The sequence below is a fragment of the Atta colombica genome, unplaced genomic scaffold, assembly GCF_001594045.1.
Source record: "Atta colombica isolate Treedump-2 unplaced genomic scaffold, Acol1.0 scaffold100, whole genome shotgun sequence".
Classification (NCBI taxonomy): Eukaryota; Metazoa; Arthropoda; class Insecta; order Hymenoptera; family Formicidae; genus Atta; species Atta colombica.
In genome coordinates this window covers 1,994,361-2,012,475 of record NW_017259185.1, presented here as the reverse complement: position 1 = coordinate 2,012,475, position 18,115 = coordinate 1,994,361, and the positions used below count along the sequence as shown (strand labels likewise).

At 38.7% G+C, this 18,115-nt stretch overlaps 1 protein-coding gene across 1 annotated transcript in view; it reads right to left on the bottom strand.

Moving 5' to 3' along the window:
- LOC108686451 (interferon regulatory factor 2-binding protein-like B) overlaps positions 1 to 13,846 on the bottom strand; it is a 20,828-nt gene extending 6,982 nt beyond the window's left edge. Inside the window, exon 1 of the mRNA XM_018191769.1 lies at positions 12,539 to 13,846. Within this exon, the coding sequence (XP_018047258.1) occupies positions 12,539 to 13,277 (739 nt within the window). The 5' untranslated portion in view covers positions 13,278 to 13,846. The remainder of the gene's footprint in view (positions 1 to 12,538) is intronic.
- Between the last annotated feature and the right edge of the window lie 4,269 nt (positions 13,847 to 18,115).

The window sequence follows — 18,115 nt, the reverse complement described above, 5'->3', positions numbered from 1 at the left end:
TAAAATATTTATACCGAAATGTTACATAATATTTTTAATATTTCTAAAATGCTGGTCACACAATTTTGATTTTTTTTAAATTTAAGAAATTTTTAGATATAAAAAAGATTCTATAATTATATTGTTCTTTTTATGCATTAATACAATTTCAAATAAAATATTTTATGAATTATACATTTGAATTAAACTTTTTCAATGTAATAATTTAAATTAAATAATTTAAATAATAATTTAATATTCCATCTATTCTTTTGTATTAAAAAAAAATTTCACTTGTAGCGCGTCTCCTTGATTTTGTTTAAACACAGATCTGAAAATTTTGTTGGACCGTCTAAATAATTACATAATAATCTCAAGATGAGTAATGTTGCAAAAAGTTTTGACATTCTAACAACCAGTTTGAGCGTCCTACATTATTTTGATGATCCAACAAAATTATTTTCAGATTTGTATCTAGCTGAATTTTTAGATACTTCAGCGAAACTATCCTTTCCGTGTAACGAGTTAATTAAACCGAGAAAAATTAAGCTACATTAAGCTTAAAATTAAGCTACATTGATAGAAACGAGCAATAATCGCGTCCAGCATTATTTTCACGCGATATCCCAGGGTCAATGCAAACTGCCACATGCGTTGAAAAGCACACGTGAACTTCGAAGCTTTCGTAAATAACGATGTCATCGCGCTACTTTATTTCTGAACTTTGTTCAATTTTCCACAAATAGACAAATCTCATTTTTTTCCGCGATAACGGAAATCCATCTTCACATTCTCGATAAAAAAAAAAAAAAAAAAAATTGAATTAAAAAAAGACTTGATATCGAACGACAAGATATGCTAAACATAGAATTCAAATGCGAGTTGTCGTGTTTCAAAGTTCGACTTATCATGCTTATCAAATTATTCATACGTAATCGTGATGAAAGATTTCAAGGTTCCGGAGTGGCGCGGGTTTGTGGGCGTCGAAGTTTCAAAAGTTTCCGGGTGGTTGAGGAGTATTTAGAATGTATCTCGTTGACGAGTAACGAGCGTACGTGAGCGGAAACCCGTCGAGGTCCATCACTCGACGCGCGTACAAAGGCGTCGCGCCAAATGCGAATAATTGAAGCAAGTATGTATTCCGCTCGCTCGCGACGAATCGTGACTGCGATTAGAGAAGCACAGTGAATGCAGCGAACGCGTGATGATCAGAATAGTGAAGAAAAAGATGCCTGTCGGCGAATTATGCGCGTCATATCGTACGTATTGTATTCTCAGAACAAGTTGCTCCACTTAATCCTTCGAGTCGCGACAATTCTTGGAAGTTTTATCTCATTAAATACGTTTAGTGAAATCTATGAAAGACGGAAATTACAAACTTCTGCGTTAATGCGAAAGACTGTCATTTTACATCGAGAGAGCTTTGTGTTAAATAAAACTAAAAAGTCAAAGTTCTTAGAAAATAGGGATGGAAAAAGTGGCTTCAGTCAAATTTGTTGAAGCTGTGATATTTTGTAGATTACGATGTGCTGATTAAAAGTCCATTAGCATTAGGTATATATAATTACAATTATAAGATGGACAGATTTATGTACCATTTGAAAGTTGCTATATTTTGAATCTAATCGGATTGAAAAGTCATTATTGTTCATTTTTTAGTAACTATATTTTAACATCTTTATGCACAAAATAACGAATCATTTAATGTAAAAGATATATAGTTATTTTTAAAAAATTATGTAATTTGCAATTACATCTTTTTTTTTTAAACGCAACACACAATTTGAGTAAGAGTAAAGAAAACACAGCCATGTATTTTCTTTATTCCAGTTGAGTCATATTATTATTATTATTATTATTATTATTATTATTATTATTATTCTAAACATAACAAGTCATAACATTTCCAAAAAATGAATAGTTTAGTAGATCAATTTTTCAATCCGATTAGATCCAAAATAATAACTTTTAAATAATGTTACAGCAAAATCTATTCATTCTGTTGTGTCTATAGAGATCTATGAATATCTCATGATTTACAAAATATCACAGTTGCAACCAATTTGATTGAAACTATTTTTTTCATATGTAATGAAATTTCTTTTCTCTCTATAGATGAGAAAAGAAATGTATTAAGTATGATGATTATTTTGCTTCCACTTCGTGGAAGTTCTGCTTTCGATTTTATTTGACGAGTATATGAATAAGTATATGATAAATATTTTATGGCAATTTAATACTATCAGAATTATCCAATTGCGACGTTTCTGTTAGTTCGTAGATCACGAGGAGCATACGTGTAGAGACTGTAATGTTGACAGAAATTACATGTATGCGTAGTGACTATAAAGAGTAATCGGTCGGCGATACATAAAACATCGGGTAAACGATCGGCGCGTGTCGAAGGCCAATGACGATACGACGCAATACGGTAACGTGGACGTGTCGTGATGACATGTCGCCGTTGTCATAGTCGTTAGTTCTTATGCGACCTGTGTGTTAATTGCTTTGGCTGCTTGTTAAGTGGCTCGTCGAGTAAACGTTATCAAAATTCACCACCTCCTGACGACGTGCAAACAATCGTCGCGAATAAGGCCGACTTTTCGGCGTACATAACGATAAGCTCCTACGAAATCGATGAGTAACGATGCTGTCATCGATCAAAAATTTACATTATTATGTACATAAAAGAGTTGATAAAAACGTTTATATTGATTCTTCTGCTTAAAAAAAGAATCTGACTATTAAATGTTGAATGAAATAATTCCCATCAAATATTCGATTAAAAAGTAATTTTACTTTCCTAATCAATTATTTGATAATACTAACCAAACTTTAAGGAAGTAAAATTACCTTTGGTAATATCAATCGAATATTTGATTAGAATTATCTTCACTCAACATGACAGCTATTATCAGACACTTTTTTTTCGTGTTATCATGATAAAGACATCTTCTAAAAAATTAATGAATGATTTCGTTAATATTTATTATTATTAAAGCCGCGAGAAATAACAATTCATGCCATGAAGTTTTGATACTGGCAGATTTAACTCAAAGCAATAAGAACACTTTACCTTGGATTTCTATTCAATTTTATATCGGATAATTGATACTAGAATATTTTCAGGAAAAAGCGTTTCTACTTAGAGAAGTCAAAGGTCAAATATATTTAACTTCGTAATGACTAAGAGGTATTTTAACTTATTGAATCTTCTCATCGAGACGCGGATTCACGTAGAATCTCGTGAAGATCTTGATTCAAGCGAACTCGAGAAACGTCGTTACTGACGTAATCTAACGTGAGGATAACGATTTACTCATATTCTCGCCTCGTTTCGCTACCATTATCGGTATCGGCGAGAAAAACGACATTTATTTCTGTTCGCCAATGAAGTCATTGTGCTATAAAGGTGATTATAAAGGGGAAACATTCCGCGCAGATTGCACACGGCAAAAAGTGGACGTGGGCAAGGACAATCTCAACTCACGATAAATTGCGATCGCTCGTCATGTCACGCCACGTATCGATCATTCGCCCTTCATCCTCGGAGAATCCCTCGGACAAGCTCGCTCTATTGCCCATTCATTCTTCTTTACGGATTCAGAAGCCCGTGTTTTGATTTAACAAAAAAAAAAAAAAAAAAAACAAACATATATAACATGTATAAAAAGAAATTTTTCATCTTTTTCCAGTTCTGAAAATTAGGAAAAGATAAAGAGTTAAACTGAAATAAAAGTCAATCTACATTGGTAAAAACGGACCGAAGCCAGTTGAATTAATCGTCGATTACATTAACCAGAATTTGATTGAAAATCGCTCTAACTATTTGTCCCTGACAAAATAATCTAATATAACTATTGACAGATCTCGTTTGATGATCGAAAACTGTCAATATTTCTTTATTCTATTTGTCATATCAATATATTTCTCTGTCATGTATCACTATCCTCGATATTTCTTCTTTCTTTTAAAAGAGAAAAGTGAATTATCCAAAAATAATTAGATAAAAATTTCTAAAAAAAAAAAAAGTAAAGAATAAAAATAAATTCAGAATGCTGCTGAAAAGCGTGAATCGTAGTAGGTCATAGTAGAGAGAGATAGCAACCTCGACGAGTTGTGGATTTCGCAAGTATCGTTGCTACGTATTATGAGTGGTCGATCGATCACGTACAGATAGGTACTTCGTTCTCCTGCCCTACGTCATCGGAACGAGTTTCACGTACGTGTACACGTATATATGCGAGGAATACATATGACAAGCATGCATGTATCCAACGACAACGATAACGACAACGAATCGGCAACACCAACGTACCTGGAGAGATCGTTACTTTCGAAACAAGGTCACTATACGCACTGTCCAGGGATGTACGTATTTACGCACATTTCCAAAGATTTGATTCTTAAAGTACATATTCAAGTACTTGTATCTATCTTACTTTAAGTTCCAAAAGTATATTAATTCAGCCAAAGAAAAGACTTAAAGGTACATTTTCAAGTCGGCTGTTTCTGCAGCGACAGAAAGGATCACGTGGTCAAAATTGATAAATATCAAAGATCTATTTCTTATTACTGCACTTTCTGATAGATACAGTACAATAAGTTGAAACGAAATGCATATGTATTTCACTTCAACTTATTGCACCGGTTCAGAAATAAAAACAGACCTCAGATATAGATTTTGATCTCGTGATCCTTTTTGTCACTGAAACGGCTGATTTGAGCAGCTCGTGAAAATGGAATGTACCGTTAGGTTTTCTATGATTGACCTAATGCACTTTTGGAACTTGAAGTGAGATATATGTTTAATATCTGGCGAAAGGAAGAAAGAGAGTGCAATCTAGGAACAAAAAACAGATCTCTTGTTAAATGCGATTAGATTTCATCGATCTCTATCAAACATGGGCATCTAAATCATAGTTTATCGGTATGTTTTCGATTGCACGATTGCAGCCAAATTATTGCATAAACACACTAAAAAAAGAATTTACTATATCTTAATACATATTTCTTTGAATAATACTAAACATACATTTACTTGCAGTAGACATTTACTCAGTAAAAAAAATGATAGTTAGATTAATGTTTTTCATATCAAATGTATATTATTGTTGACGGAAAAATTAAAATTTATTTGTTGACGAAAGACATGTTACATATAAATTTTACAAAAAACAAGAGAGAGTGAGAAAATGTGAAACTTTAGCATGAAAATATGAATCCAAAAAAACTTTCTAAAAAAATTAGAGAAGAGAAAGAAGTAGCGTTACTTGATTTTTCCAATGTAATTTTAAATGTTTCTAATTGTTTAAATTATCTTATGCACGTAACAAAATAATTCTCGATAAATTTATACAATGTTTACATACTCAAGAGATAAAGAGGGCTAAGGAGTAAAACTTCGTAAACGAGATAAGTAAAGTAAGAGAGAGTAAAGATTACACGATTTTTTCAACTTCTTTTGAAATAAGCATTCCAATCTTCACGTGATTACGGATATTTATTACTATACAATTGAGGAGAAAACATTACGAGACGCCTATTTGAATCATTACCTAAGCTCGTGCGTTTTAACCATGAGTCATCGAAAATAATAAAATTTTATTTTAGCGATAGAAACGGCAGCAAATAAACGTCGTAAATACACATTTTTATATCATTTTCTATTGATGTAATATCTAACCTAACGTCTAACCGCTAGTTGCCGTACATCAAAATGTTTTTTTTCTTCCGATAACGATGTGTATATATTCTGCATCTGTTTAACGACGTTAATCTTTTCAGTTTTGCTATGCATAGCTGTGCAAATATATTTTACAGTTAGACTCTAAGGTTAGCAGTATATTCAATGCTGCACCTGGCGGTAGTGTACGATTAGATTATTAGTTTTTTTTTAAAGACTAGACTTGTTATCAGATAAAGTGAACGGTGAGACCTGATTGAGGCTTCATTTATAATCAGTACAGATTGCAGAGTAACTCATGTAGTTTTCATAATAAAAGCTGAGAAAACTCAAGAAATAAAGTTTGAAAAAATAAAAGGGAAATCCGAATAAAAATTGAAAAATGTTCCATTTGAATTCTGCGCAGATCCTGAGATTTTTTTTTTACTTCATACGAATAGTTTTGAGAAAAATAACCTTAAAAATAGAGTAGAGTATACAATCACAAACGCATTTGTTTCTCCGTTACTGTTATGAAGAGATGAAACGTCAGTCTGCAGTGTCACTCTGCAGTGTTGCCAGGTTTGGTTACATTTCTACTAGTATCCTGATACTACATTACAAAAAAGATAGCAAGCAAATAAAATAGATAAACAAACATTTTTTATAATCTTTGGACTCATTCTGATACATTTAGTTGTACTTCATTTTTTTATTTTGGCAACATTATTCTAGAGTCACAATTTTTCTATTAAAGTTTGTTTTTTGTTTTTGTACTAGATTGCACTAGAATTCTCTTTCTCTCTTTTGCCAAATATCAAATATATATCTATTTCACTTTAAATTCCAAGTGTACACTAATTCAGTTATAGAAAACAAATCTTCAGGTCTATTTGCGTTGCTTGCATTCACTTTTTGCATTCAGTATCTCCGCTTTCTTTCTTTTCAACGCTTGAATGTATATTTATCTCGTTTTAAGTGCAAACATTTTTACAGAATTTAAGCAACGCGAATAGACTTACTGATAAGTCTGTTTTTTCTATGACTGAACTATATATACACTTTTAGAACTTGAAGTGAGATAAATATGTTTGGATATTTAGCGAAAGCAAGAGAGAGAGAGAGAGAGAGAGAGAGAGAGAGAGAGAGAGAGAAAGAAAGAGAAAATTTCAGAATGCAGTTCCAGTGCAGAAATAAAAACAGACCTAAAATTCGCGCGAGAGGCACCTTCCTTCTACCGGATCTCCTCCCGGATATTATCATTCCCTCTTTCAAGCGGCGTGCTTTCGAGCGGCTAAATTAAACGTATGAAAACGGCAACAGAGACAAGGTTCGTTTACCGGGAAACGGCGAGAATGCCGCGCAATAATTCCGAGGAAATCGAGTCGAGTGCGGAACGCGAAAGCCGCTTCGAATAAATTTCGCGAGCATACGCTCGGCACGGCCCTGATAGAGTGTGACTAAGCCTGCAGCCGCCTACGTGCGTGATGCGATGTGTCGCGGTTACGGGAAGAAAAAGAGAAAGAAACGGAGAGAAAGAGAGAGAGGTACGAACGCGCGTGCGTTTTTCCCCTCGCCGTTCCATCCGTCTCACTCATCGTAACGTTTCTTTTCCTCGATCTCTCGCGAGAATGGAGAGACATCAGTTCTCGACGGTCTATCGGAGCCGTCACGGAAAAGTACCGGTCACACGTCTACCCGGTGGCACTCTATCCGTCCTCCTCCCTCCCTCCCTCTCTCTCTTTCCCTCTATCTGCTCCGTATGCCGTAGGCGAGGCCTCGGTGACTCGCACGCGTGCACATCGTCATACTACGAACGATGGAAGGCGCGGAGAGGAATAGAGGATGGAGGACGCATATCTGCGCGCGGGATTGCGTGTCACCACGAACAGCCGTGACCGAATGATCATTCTTCCCGCTCGCTCGCTCGCTCGTGCAACCAATAAGTCGGTCGCTTCAGTCGTTTGTGGTATTACACAGAGTCGAGCCATTCCTTGTCCCCCCCTCCCCCCCCTCTCTCTCTCGTCTCTCGCCATCAGACCTCTTAACCCTTTCAAGAAAGAAGCATTCGACGTTATTACATACCGAGGCGCTTTACACACACACAGAGGCGTGTTGATACATAGGCTCTGCGCATATTTTAGCTCCGCCGTTAAAAATAGCACTTTACGGAGGATGACGTTTCATATTTGCAAAAACACTGGCGGAGAGAGAGAAAGAGAGAGAGAGAGGGGAAAAAGAAGCGCTACGGGATCTCTTCTCGCTTATGAATTATTATCGATATATATATTTGAATATTCGTGACGCGGTTGAAAGTGGATTTTAAAATGTTGATTCTGTTTACTTTGGGATTTCTACTTGTATTTTATCTGTAGATTATAGCATTATATTTATAATCATTATGAATATATGCGTGTTATATGTTAACGATTGATATCGTTCTGTTTGTACCTTTATTAGTCGTATTAATTTTTTCCTGAGGTTATATATGTTCGTTTTTACTAATGTTAACTTTAATGTTCAATTTACACTAAGAAAAATGTTTTGTATATATGACGGTTGTAAAATTTTCTTACTATTTAATTAAAAAATTTTATTATTTTAACAAAATTTTGATTAAAACAAAATTTTTACTTAAATTTTAACTTATTTAACTAATGAAGGGTATTGCAAGTTTTGGTTAAAATAACAAATTTTTTAATTTACATATAAAAACATTCTTATTTTCAATTAAAAAATTTTGTTTTAATCAAATTTAGTTAGAATAACAAAATTTTATAATTAAAAAGTAAGAAAGTTTTTATAAGTTACGTATTATACGAAACATTTCTCAGTATATTCTCATTTTTTTCTAAATCTTTTTTTAAATTTAGAAAAAGATGGATAGAAAAAACGATTTTACCGAATTATTTAAAAACTCAGCCAATGAGGAAAAGAGAGGCGTACAATGAGAAGACGGAAAATAGGACGCATCGCGCGAGAAAAGAACAGTTCGAGGGAGGGAGCTTTCTGCATCAGAAAGGGAAAAAAAAGAGGAGAAAGGTGCGAACGTACTCGCGTGGATGTGCAGCGGAGTATGATCGAAAGATGCGCGCGCAAGACCAATCGCGTGTCAAAGTACGAGTCTCACACGATCGTAGAAATTCTTCTGTCTTGATTTTGAAAAGTTTCCGAGACGGAAACTCCGCTCTACTTTCAGAATATATGAACGAAATCTCCACAAAAAGATCAATCGACACCGTCAGAGTGACGTAGAGGTAACGTCATAAAGAATGTTTAACTGCTCCAAACGTAAAAAGGTGCCTTTTCTGCTGACGCTCGATATTCATTTTCAGCGTCAAAATAGGTTTATTGTTCATCAGACATCGGAAAAGCAGCTTTGCAACTATTGTAAGATTCTTTAAACCTATTCTACAATGTACTGTTTATTTCCTGTTTCTTGTTTTTTTTTATCTTTTGCTTTTTTCTCCTTTGCAACTATTTTATCGACAATTGTATTTCTTGTATTTCTTGTTTCTTTCGAAGTTCGTTAATCTTTATCTCGGGCGATATAAAATAAAAACATCGGATAAGAAGCAAAAAGACAAAATGTAAAAAATAGCAAAAAACAAGAAACAAGAAAAAGCACATTGTAGAACCGGCTTTAACCCGAGAATAGGCGCGTCTCGAAACTAACGTTAGTAGGCACGTCATTTTGACCGAAATATATTTTCGCACATGTATGTGTTGTATCTACAATACATATACGATTATAATTACTATAAGTAATAATTAATAAATAAAAAAATGAGACTACAAACACTAATTACACTAACGTAAATGAATTTACGTACTATTGCGTACCGCAACGAATGTGTTTCGTTGACATGGATGTTGCATCAATTTTTGTCAAGCTCTAATTTTTGTCAAGCTGCCGAGCTTTTTTGTGATTGTTTCCTTTTCTGGTTTACCTGCATTTTCGAACTAGTTTATTTTCGGCTAGATCACGACCAGGCTGACTGCGAGAGCCAATAAAAGAAGAAAAGAAAGACTGACATAGTTAAAGTGCGCGCGCTATAATCTTTTAGACCAACTGTTACAAACATATCAAATTTTATGTAGATATAAGCATGTTTATGTCATCTATTTTCACGTACTATACTAAGAAAAACATTAACAAACATTTACATAAAGGTAAAAATACAATAGTGCCAATAAATTGAAAGATATAAATAGAAAACAGAAGAATACGGTAAAATGATCATAGCGCGACCACTCCCGGATTAATACCACCACCGGGTTGGTTATACGTTTAGATTCATAGACTGATAGAATAAAGGCATTAAAAGAAAAGCAGTCGATATAAGTTACATTCATTTGGTCCTTCACGCTTTAAACGCTTATAATCATCATTCTGTCTTTATATCGTCCATGTAAAACACGGATAAAAGAACGCTGAAAGTATCCAACCGAATCATAATTGTTGAAGTCATTTGCAGACGCGAGTGACCCTCGCTGCGACCTCTCGCTGCTGGTTCAACGTTCGCCACGTCGCGTCAGTTCCTCAACTCATTAAAAGGCAAAACTAAAGCGACTAATCGCGAACGATTCTATATCGCGCAGTGACGTAAGAAAGAAGGACGCAGCGCGAAGTCGCTCCGCGATGGCGAGTGTGTCCCAAGAGTTATCATCGCTTCGCGAAGTGACGAGATAGGAAGGAGAGGATCCGCCGCTTCGTCGGTGATCTATCTCTCTCCTTATCTTACGCGCGACGCGTTATCCGCGTTACACGTAATGTAACGCAACGCGATGCGACGCGACGTAACGTAACGCGAGACGCCGACGAATGTAACGTTTCGCTTCGCGAAAATTCGCGCTCGCTTGCGGGATTCGCTCGTTATTGAGCGACCGGCACACAACGGTCTCATTCATCGGGTATAAATACGGCGGCGAGACGGCGACGGCGGCGTGACGTCACCTGATTGAACACGTCACGACATGGCAACTGAATGTGTGTATCTTTTGGTCGTCCCATCACGTGCTCGATGTACGTCTCTTTTGTACGCGTTCGGACGCCGATCGAAGACAGAGAACTAGATAGAGATGGAAAAAGAGAGAGATGCCAGTGGCGAGAACAAAATGGAAGGAGAAAGAGATAGAGAGAGACGAAGCGAGGACGCGACGGAGGACGTTGCTTCCTTTTAATGCAATCTCCCTATACCGTCGTCCTCGTCGACGTACACGCGTGTGCGTGCATTGCCTCCTCGCACCAGATGGCCACAAACGAATGGCTGTGCGCACAGCCCTCCTCTTCAACTATTTATAGTAGGCACCGATAAAAACGCCAGAACACCGCCCGCTAAAAAAAAAAATTATGTCGAGCTACCGCGCGCCACGTAAGGCCGGAATGTCCGAGACACTTCTCGTCTCACATTTGTGCATTTATTCTTATATGGAAGCGAAAAACGACTGATTTTACTGAATTTACTGATACGCGCCTTTCTTTTTGAAAAATACATACACATTAAAATATAATAAAATAGGAATAAATAATAAATAAAATAAAGGCTTTTCATTATATAACTTGTGGCTTAGATTTAAATTACGATCACTTAACTTGATGATAAAATAAAAATTATGTTTTTCTTCTAGTTAAGATTAATCACTAAATTGATGGTTTTGTAGTGATATTTCTAGAAGTTATTATGTTACTTGCCACAAAATTATCAGTTTACTGATTAACTATACCTAGGAAAATTAATTTTTTACATTCTCATTGGATTATCTAACCTAATAAGTTATAAGAAAATAAAAAGTCAGACCTGAGATTCTTTATTTGTTGATTGATTAACCCTTTATTATTATTTACTCGCGCGATCCAAAATATTCCTACTTTATAAATTCGCTAAAAGTATAAATGCCATTTATTCACATTATTATACATATTTAGCGCAAATTGTTTCACAATTAAAAAAAAAGTCAATTTATCTTTATATCCAAAGGATATAGAATGTCATCAATTTTTATTTAGTTGCAAATTTAATCATCAAAGAGAATAATGAAACGTGAGATACAATGTTAGTGTCAAACATCTCACGCGAATAATGTAGAATTAAAGAAAAATGAAAAGCGTGATTTATATCTACAATTCTTGTTAAGATAGCAATGCAATCTCTAGGGAAATTACGATCACTAATAATAGGACACTTGACAGAAACTCATGTTTTATATTTCTGTCTTTTATATTTCTGTTCTCCACTAATCATGCTGGATTCATTATAAAATGTTGACTTTGAAAAGACTCATCACACTGTCATTATTTTTTAAAGATCTTAATTGCTAGTAATTATTCCATGTTATGAATGAAAAATCCATGTTATGAATGAATTACACATCGTGTCTATGGAATTTAATCGCAACACGCGAACCAATTTTCGTAAAGACTTCAACAAATCGTGTTTGTTCGGTAGATACATTTTTGAAAGCGAAAGTAATCAAAGAAAAATCGTTCGTTCGTAAATGCTCGCATAAATTAGTATCAAAAGCCTACTTGCTTTATCTCGCTGTGTAATATTTACATCCCGCGAATATTTTACATGTAGAGAAGCTTTCAAAATTACGACTTTACGACGAACGCAATCATTAGGAGTTCATAAACAAATGAAACCATCGTGCGATAATGCGACGCGTTCGACGCCGCATCCGGCAGAATCGATGTCTTCGTTTTGTTAGTCGCCAAGTTCCCAGTGAGCCACATAGGAATAAAAGGGAAAAAATCCGGGAAACACAATGATCCCCAAGACAATCATTCTTGACAATCTTACAATCGGAATCGAAATTCGGGACGAACTTATGCTTAGTCACCAACTCCATCGATCGATTGTGGCGCGACCCAAAAACGGAGGGGAAACTCACCGTTGGCCTTGAAGGTAGTCGCCGTCTCGAAGCTGGGCGCCCTCACCGGATGCTTCTCTTTGTTCCGGTCCACGTAGCTGACGGCCAAGCTGACCGCCGGTAGAGAGTCCCCGCGTGTCAGCGGTGGTCTAACTGGATGCTGCTCCTCCAGGGACAGTCGTTTCTCAGCGTGTTCATCCTCGTCGATCGCGGAGATGCCGCGTTTGAGCTGGGTAATGCCGCGATTGTGCAGGGTCATCTGATGCGCGGCCACCGCGGCCAGATGGGCGTTGGATAAGCGCGGTGGATTGTTCCTTATGCTGTTGGCGATTTCGTGGCTCTCGTCACCGTGTTGACGACCGACCTGCTGCCTGGCGGCGGCAGCGGCCGCCGCCGCTGTTCCCGAGGTGAACTCGGTGATGGAGTTACGATGGTGTAACTGCGAGTAACCGCCGATGTTGTGATGACGCGTATGACTACCCTGTGGCGTGTTCTGAATCGGCAGGACGTCGAGATTGGTACCGCCGTTGTGCTCGGTGTGTCCCGAACCAGTACGATACGTCTTGGAGGCGGACGGCCGGGCGTCTTGAAAACCGTGCGCTTTTTTCAGCTGCTTGGCCGACTCGAGGACTAGGTCGATGCGGTCGGCGCCCTCGTAATTGACGCAGCCGCGACAAACCGGCTCTGAGAAGTCCATTATCATCGCCCAAGGCATTCTGGGCAGGTCGCACAGATAACACTGCGTCCGTTTGCCCATCATCTTGTCGGCGAGAAACGTAGTGTCGGCGCCGAGGATCTCCCGCTGTTTTGGTAATGATAATGGCGGTCTGTTTGCCTGGAGGGGGAGGAGGGGGGGGGGGTTAATGTTAATCGTTCACTGTGTCGCTCTCGGTGAATTATCACTTCACATCCACTGTTTGTCTCGCGCGCACGTATTATCTCCCGGGCTCTTATCTTTAATCGCGAGCTGTCGGAGTTATCCCCGCGTTTAGTCGTCCGCTTTGTCTATCACCTCTCTTTCTCTCCGTTATATGCCTGTGAGCACACACACACACACGCACACATGCACTCTTATATGTTACGCATACGTTCTCATGCATATACACGCGTTAATTTTCTTTATTCAGTTTTAATATCGTATACTTTTCACATTATTTTATTCTATTTCACTTTATTTCATGTACTGTTTGAGAAATACGGTCAAATTCTCTCTTTATTCCTTTGTTAATAAGTCCTTGCGCTCGAGGGGACTTGTCCCATAATAAACGACGCTTTCTCTCTCTCTCTCTCTCTCTCTCTCTCTCTCTCTCTCTCTCTCTCTCTCTCTTTCTCTCTCTCTCTCTCTCTCTCTCTCTCTCTCTCTCTCTCTCTCTCTCTCTCTCTTCTCGAGTCACTCCGCTCCGCGAAAGGAGAATAGATTCCGACCGCACGCACTACTCGTCCGAGAAATAATAATCGGTGCTCGAAATAACGATAAAGACGACGATAACGTCAACCTGCACCTCCCGTCTCGCGTGCACTCCGTCGTCTCCGTTGGCGCGGCTCGCGAGCACATGAGCCGCGAGAAGACGAACGCGTAGCGACGCCTGACGACGCCCGACTCGCCCGCACCGCTACACCTACGCGACGGATAGCCCGGACCGGATCGGAGCGAAGCGAACGACCCAAGCCCGCGATGGGGAGAACTGCTCCGCGATGGCGCCGTCAACGATGGCGATGGCGGGAATTCGCGGCGTCACTTCACTCCCCGGAGAAAACTCGCGTCTCGCGCGCGGCCCTCGAAGGAACTTCGAGACACCCGCGTTACGACGAATCTACGCTCTAATATATCTTACACTGTCTCGCACGGCACCGGAAAAGGTAGCGGCGAAGCACCGCGAACCAGCGAACGCGAGGCACACGCGATCACGGCAACCTTTGTCGCGTCGTGATTTATTATTACAATCGTTCTCCGATTCTCTCTTTCTTGGCAAGAGCGACGCGTGAGATACAATTTACAAACGCGCGAAATTAAACACGTATCTCTCGACGCGACGAGGACGAGACGCTCGTCTGGGGCGTCTGGCTGCCGTACGAAGAGACGAACGCTCGAGAATGCGGCGGTAACTCTGGCCCTCTGGGTAACTCCGTCGGAGTTTCCACCTCTCATTGTCAGCCTTAGCCCCGTCTCTCTCGAACCCATCGGCCACTTTCTTCTCGCTCCTTCACCGCCGTCGCATTCGCCATTTGCTCAGCCACGTTATCGGCCGTTCGGCGTCGCTCCGGTCGCTCGCTCGCGCGATCCCCTTTTCCCCTCTCGACTCGCCGTTCAATCCCCGTATGCAGTCTGCTAGCTCTCTCTCTCTCTCCTCTCTCTCATTCTCTCGTTTCCTCTCGCGCTCACACCTCCTGTCCCCCCCCCCTGGCTCTCGCTTACACGAGAGCCATTGCCAAGCTACCTCCCCTCCGTCCCGTGACATCCTCGTCGCTAAAAAACAGCTACGACGACGCGACGACGACGACGACGACGACGCGCTCCGCCAATCGGACGTTGTGGCGTCATGGTGGATGACGTCATAATCGCGAGATTGCGCATGCGCGCCGTGGAGTGCCCTAGGGGGACACGTAGGCAGCGGGATCCGGTGGAGCACGGCAGCCGGCAGGGACGCGCGAGGAGGGTTCGGAACGTCGAGGATCGAGGGGGGTTGGGGTGAAGGGAGGGGGCGGGCGGGCAAGGGCAGGGGAGAGGAAAGGTGAGGGGGGAGGACGGTGGGAGGCTGCATGCTGTGTGCACGCGCGCGCACGCTCTCGCATCAACCCGGCGCCCACTCTTTGCAATGAACAAGCCGGTTTTACACAGCCATGAAAACGCGGTGATCTCTCGGAGACTGAACAGTACTCCTTACTGTATCAGCGATTATTCTTATCAAAGTATCTCAACTATACTGAGAAAAATGAAGACTGGTATCAGGATTGACGTGACGTTATGTGTACGAAGATCTCATTATTTATAATAAAATGCATCGAGTCACGTAGAGAGTCAGCGGTCGCGGTTATCGCACCGGTGTTTTTCAATCATTTTAAGCAACCGGCGAATATCGCTGATACGATACGATACGAGATACGCCGACCGTGTGTGGATCAATAAACGTTGATGCCGAATTTTGAAGGTACCGGGGATGTGTTAGAATGCTTCAGAGGCATCTCGAGTATTTTGGCGTCTTCGATAGGCGGCATCAGATTGTCATAAAATTCTATCAAAATTTGTATTATATATATCTACAGTTATCCTATTAAAGTTTCATTCATTAAAATAATCATTTTTAATTCAATTAGCAAGATGGATAAGGTTATTGCTATTTTCATTTCCGTTAAAGTACGTAAAGCAGTAACCTGATTGGTTCATCGGTTTAAGTTCACGTCTTAAGGTTACTGTTACAGAAATTTTATGACAGCCCCTACTCTCTTATGTTCTTACTCTTTTTCTCTTTCGTTTATCCAATAAGTAAATTACCATAGAGTTTATCTATAAAGATGAAACAACGCTGGTCCTTAGACTTTTTTTTAATTATTATACATATTATGAAGTATTTACTTTAATTTGTAATTATTTTTTTAATTCTCTCTTCTTATTATAACTTTTAGTTTCATTCGTAGGAAATTCGTACTTAAATTTAAAAAAGTCAGTTATTTGGAACTTTTGCAAATTCGTATTACTCCGGATTTATAATTGATTTTTGTCCCCAGATTTATAATCGAAGTCTTGTAAGTCATAAGGAATGGACGAATCATAATCTCTTATTCTCGTCGCATTCGACTGTAGTTGATCAATTTTTTACGGCTTAAGGCTTAAAACATCTATTGTAGATCCGGACTTAACATGAAAGATCGGTGAGAAACTTGTATTTGCGACTCTCTACCGCTATCCCCTCTAATCTCTATGGCATAAACAATGATCATTATTATCGTCGTAGCCGCTGAGTCGGCACGAATGGCGCGTTATTTTATCGCTTTTCTTAGCGATAACACGGTCGGCGATAATGGTCGATAGGGAGTGCCGAGGTGTAGGTGCATTATCGCCAGTGTTATCAAGACGAAACGACATATGCGCTATGCGTCATCCTTTCAGGTTCGAATAACTCACAATCAGTCTTGAGAATTGCTGCACATACAAATTTTTAATGTCTAAAAAATTAAATAAGCACTACATTTCAAGCTATAATTCGATATTAATTATAGTATATCAAGTCAATAATTAATTTACATCGAAATCAATTTATATTAAATAAGAGACAACAAAATCTAATCAGAAAGTCAAATTCACATTGAAATTCAATAAATTTTAACTATATCATCACTTTCGTCGAATGTTTTCATCGTCAACGAGATATCTCGTCAGTCTGATAATGATTTATATAAGTCGTTACGAAGATTTCGTAATCGTTATTTTTTTCATTTACTGTTACGCTAAGAATCGCGAAAAATTATACTAAAATAAGTCATCGTCGGGGTCGAATGAATGATGTGAAATTTGTGTTTATATCTCGGTTATTTACATAACACCGCCGATAAGATGCGTGCCAGTTTACATCATATCTCGAATTATTACACGCTCATTAATGACGCTCGCGCAACAATGTTCGCTAACGAGACGATTGAGGCAGTCAAGACGTCGATTATGTTGATCACGGCACGTTGGCGATCCGTCAGCGTGCGAAGAAAAAAAAAGAAGAAAGAACCGAATATAGCTGACGTCACAGATAATTTGGTGAACGTCGACTATCACAGTTGCTGCGTGTTTTCTCTATCTTTCTCTCTCTCTCTCTCTCTCTCTCTCTCTCTCTATCTCTCTCTGTGGTTCTACCATACCGAAACTAGTGTACTTTTGTATTTGAACCCATTACTTTCCATAGATAATTACACACTCATTAATATTATTTACATTTAGAAAGTTTTTAGTAGTACGTGTTTCACTCTATCTTGTTATCACTATATTTTTATTATTTTTTTTCTTATATTTTATAAAGCTCTTTCAATGTTACCTTTTGTTATATTCATTTCCCTGCTTTCTAATTTTTATAATTTTATGTAACTGTATTTAACGCTCTAGGGAGAATGTTCCAGTATAATAAATAATGATTCTCTCTCTCTCTCTCTCTCTCTCTCTCTCTCTCTCTCTCTCTCCCCCCTCCCTCCTCTCTCTCGTCGAAATGAGAGCCTCCGCCACGCGACTGACATCAATCTGAATTCTGACATCATAATGCACGAGATCGTAACGTGAACTCTCCTCTCGAAAGAGCGAGAGACGATTTAGCCTCGACCATGGTGAGAGCAAGAAGAGGTATAATTAGATGAGTCGGCTTATCAGTGCCCATTCGCCGCCATCTCTTCGGGTTCGAGTAAACAAACGTTTCTTGCCTTGTCTGAATATAAATATGTATCTCCCTCTCGAAAGTGTGTATTTAGATTAAATCGAGAAAACGGTTGAGGAAAATTGCGAGATGTAGTGTCTAACAAATAATCGATAATGATATGCGTTACGTAACATAAGTAAATAATGAAAATAACACACATAAATTACATAAAAAATACACAGATAATAAATTCTTACTTATTAAA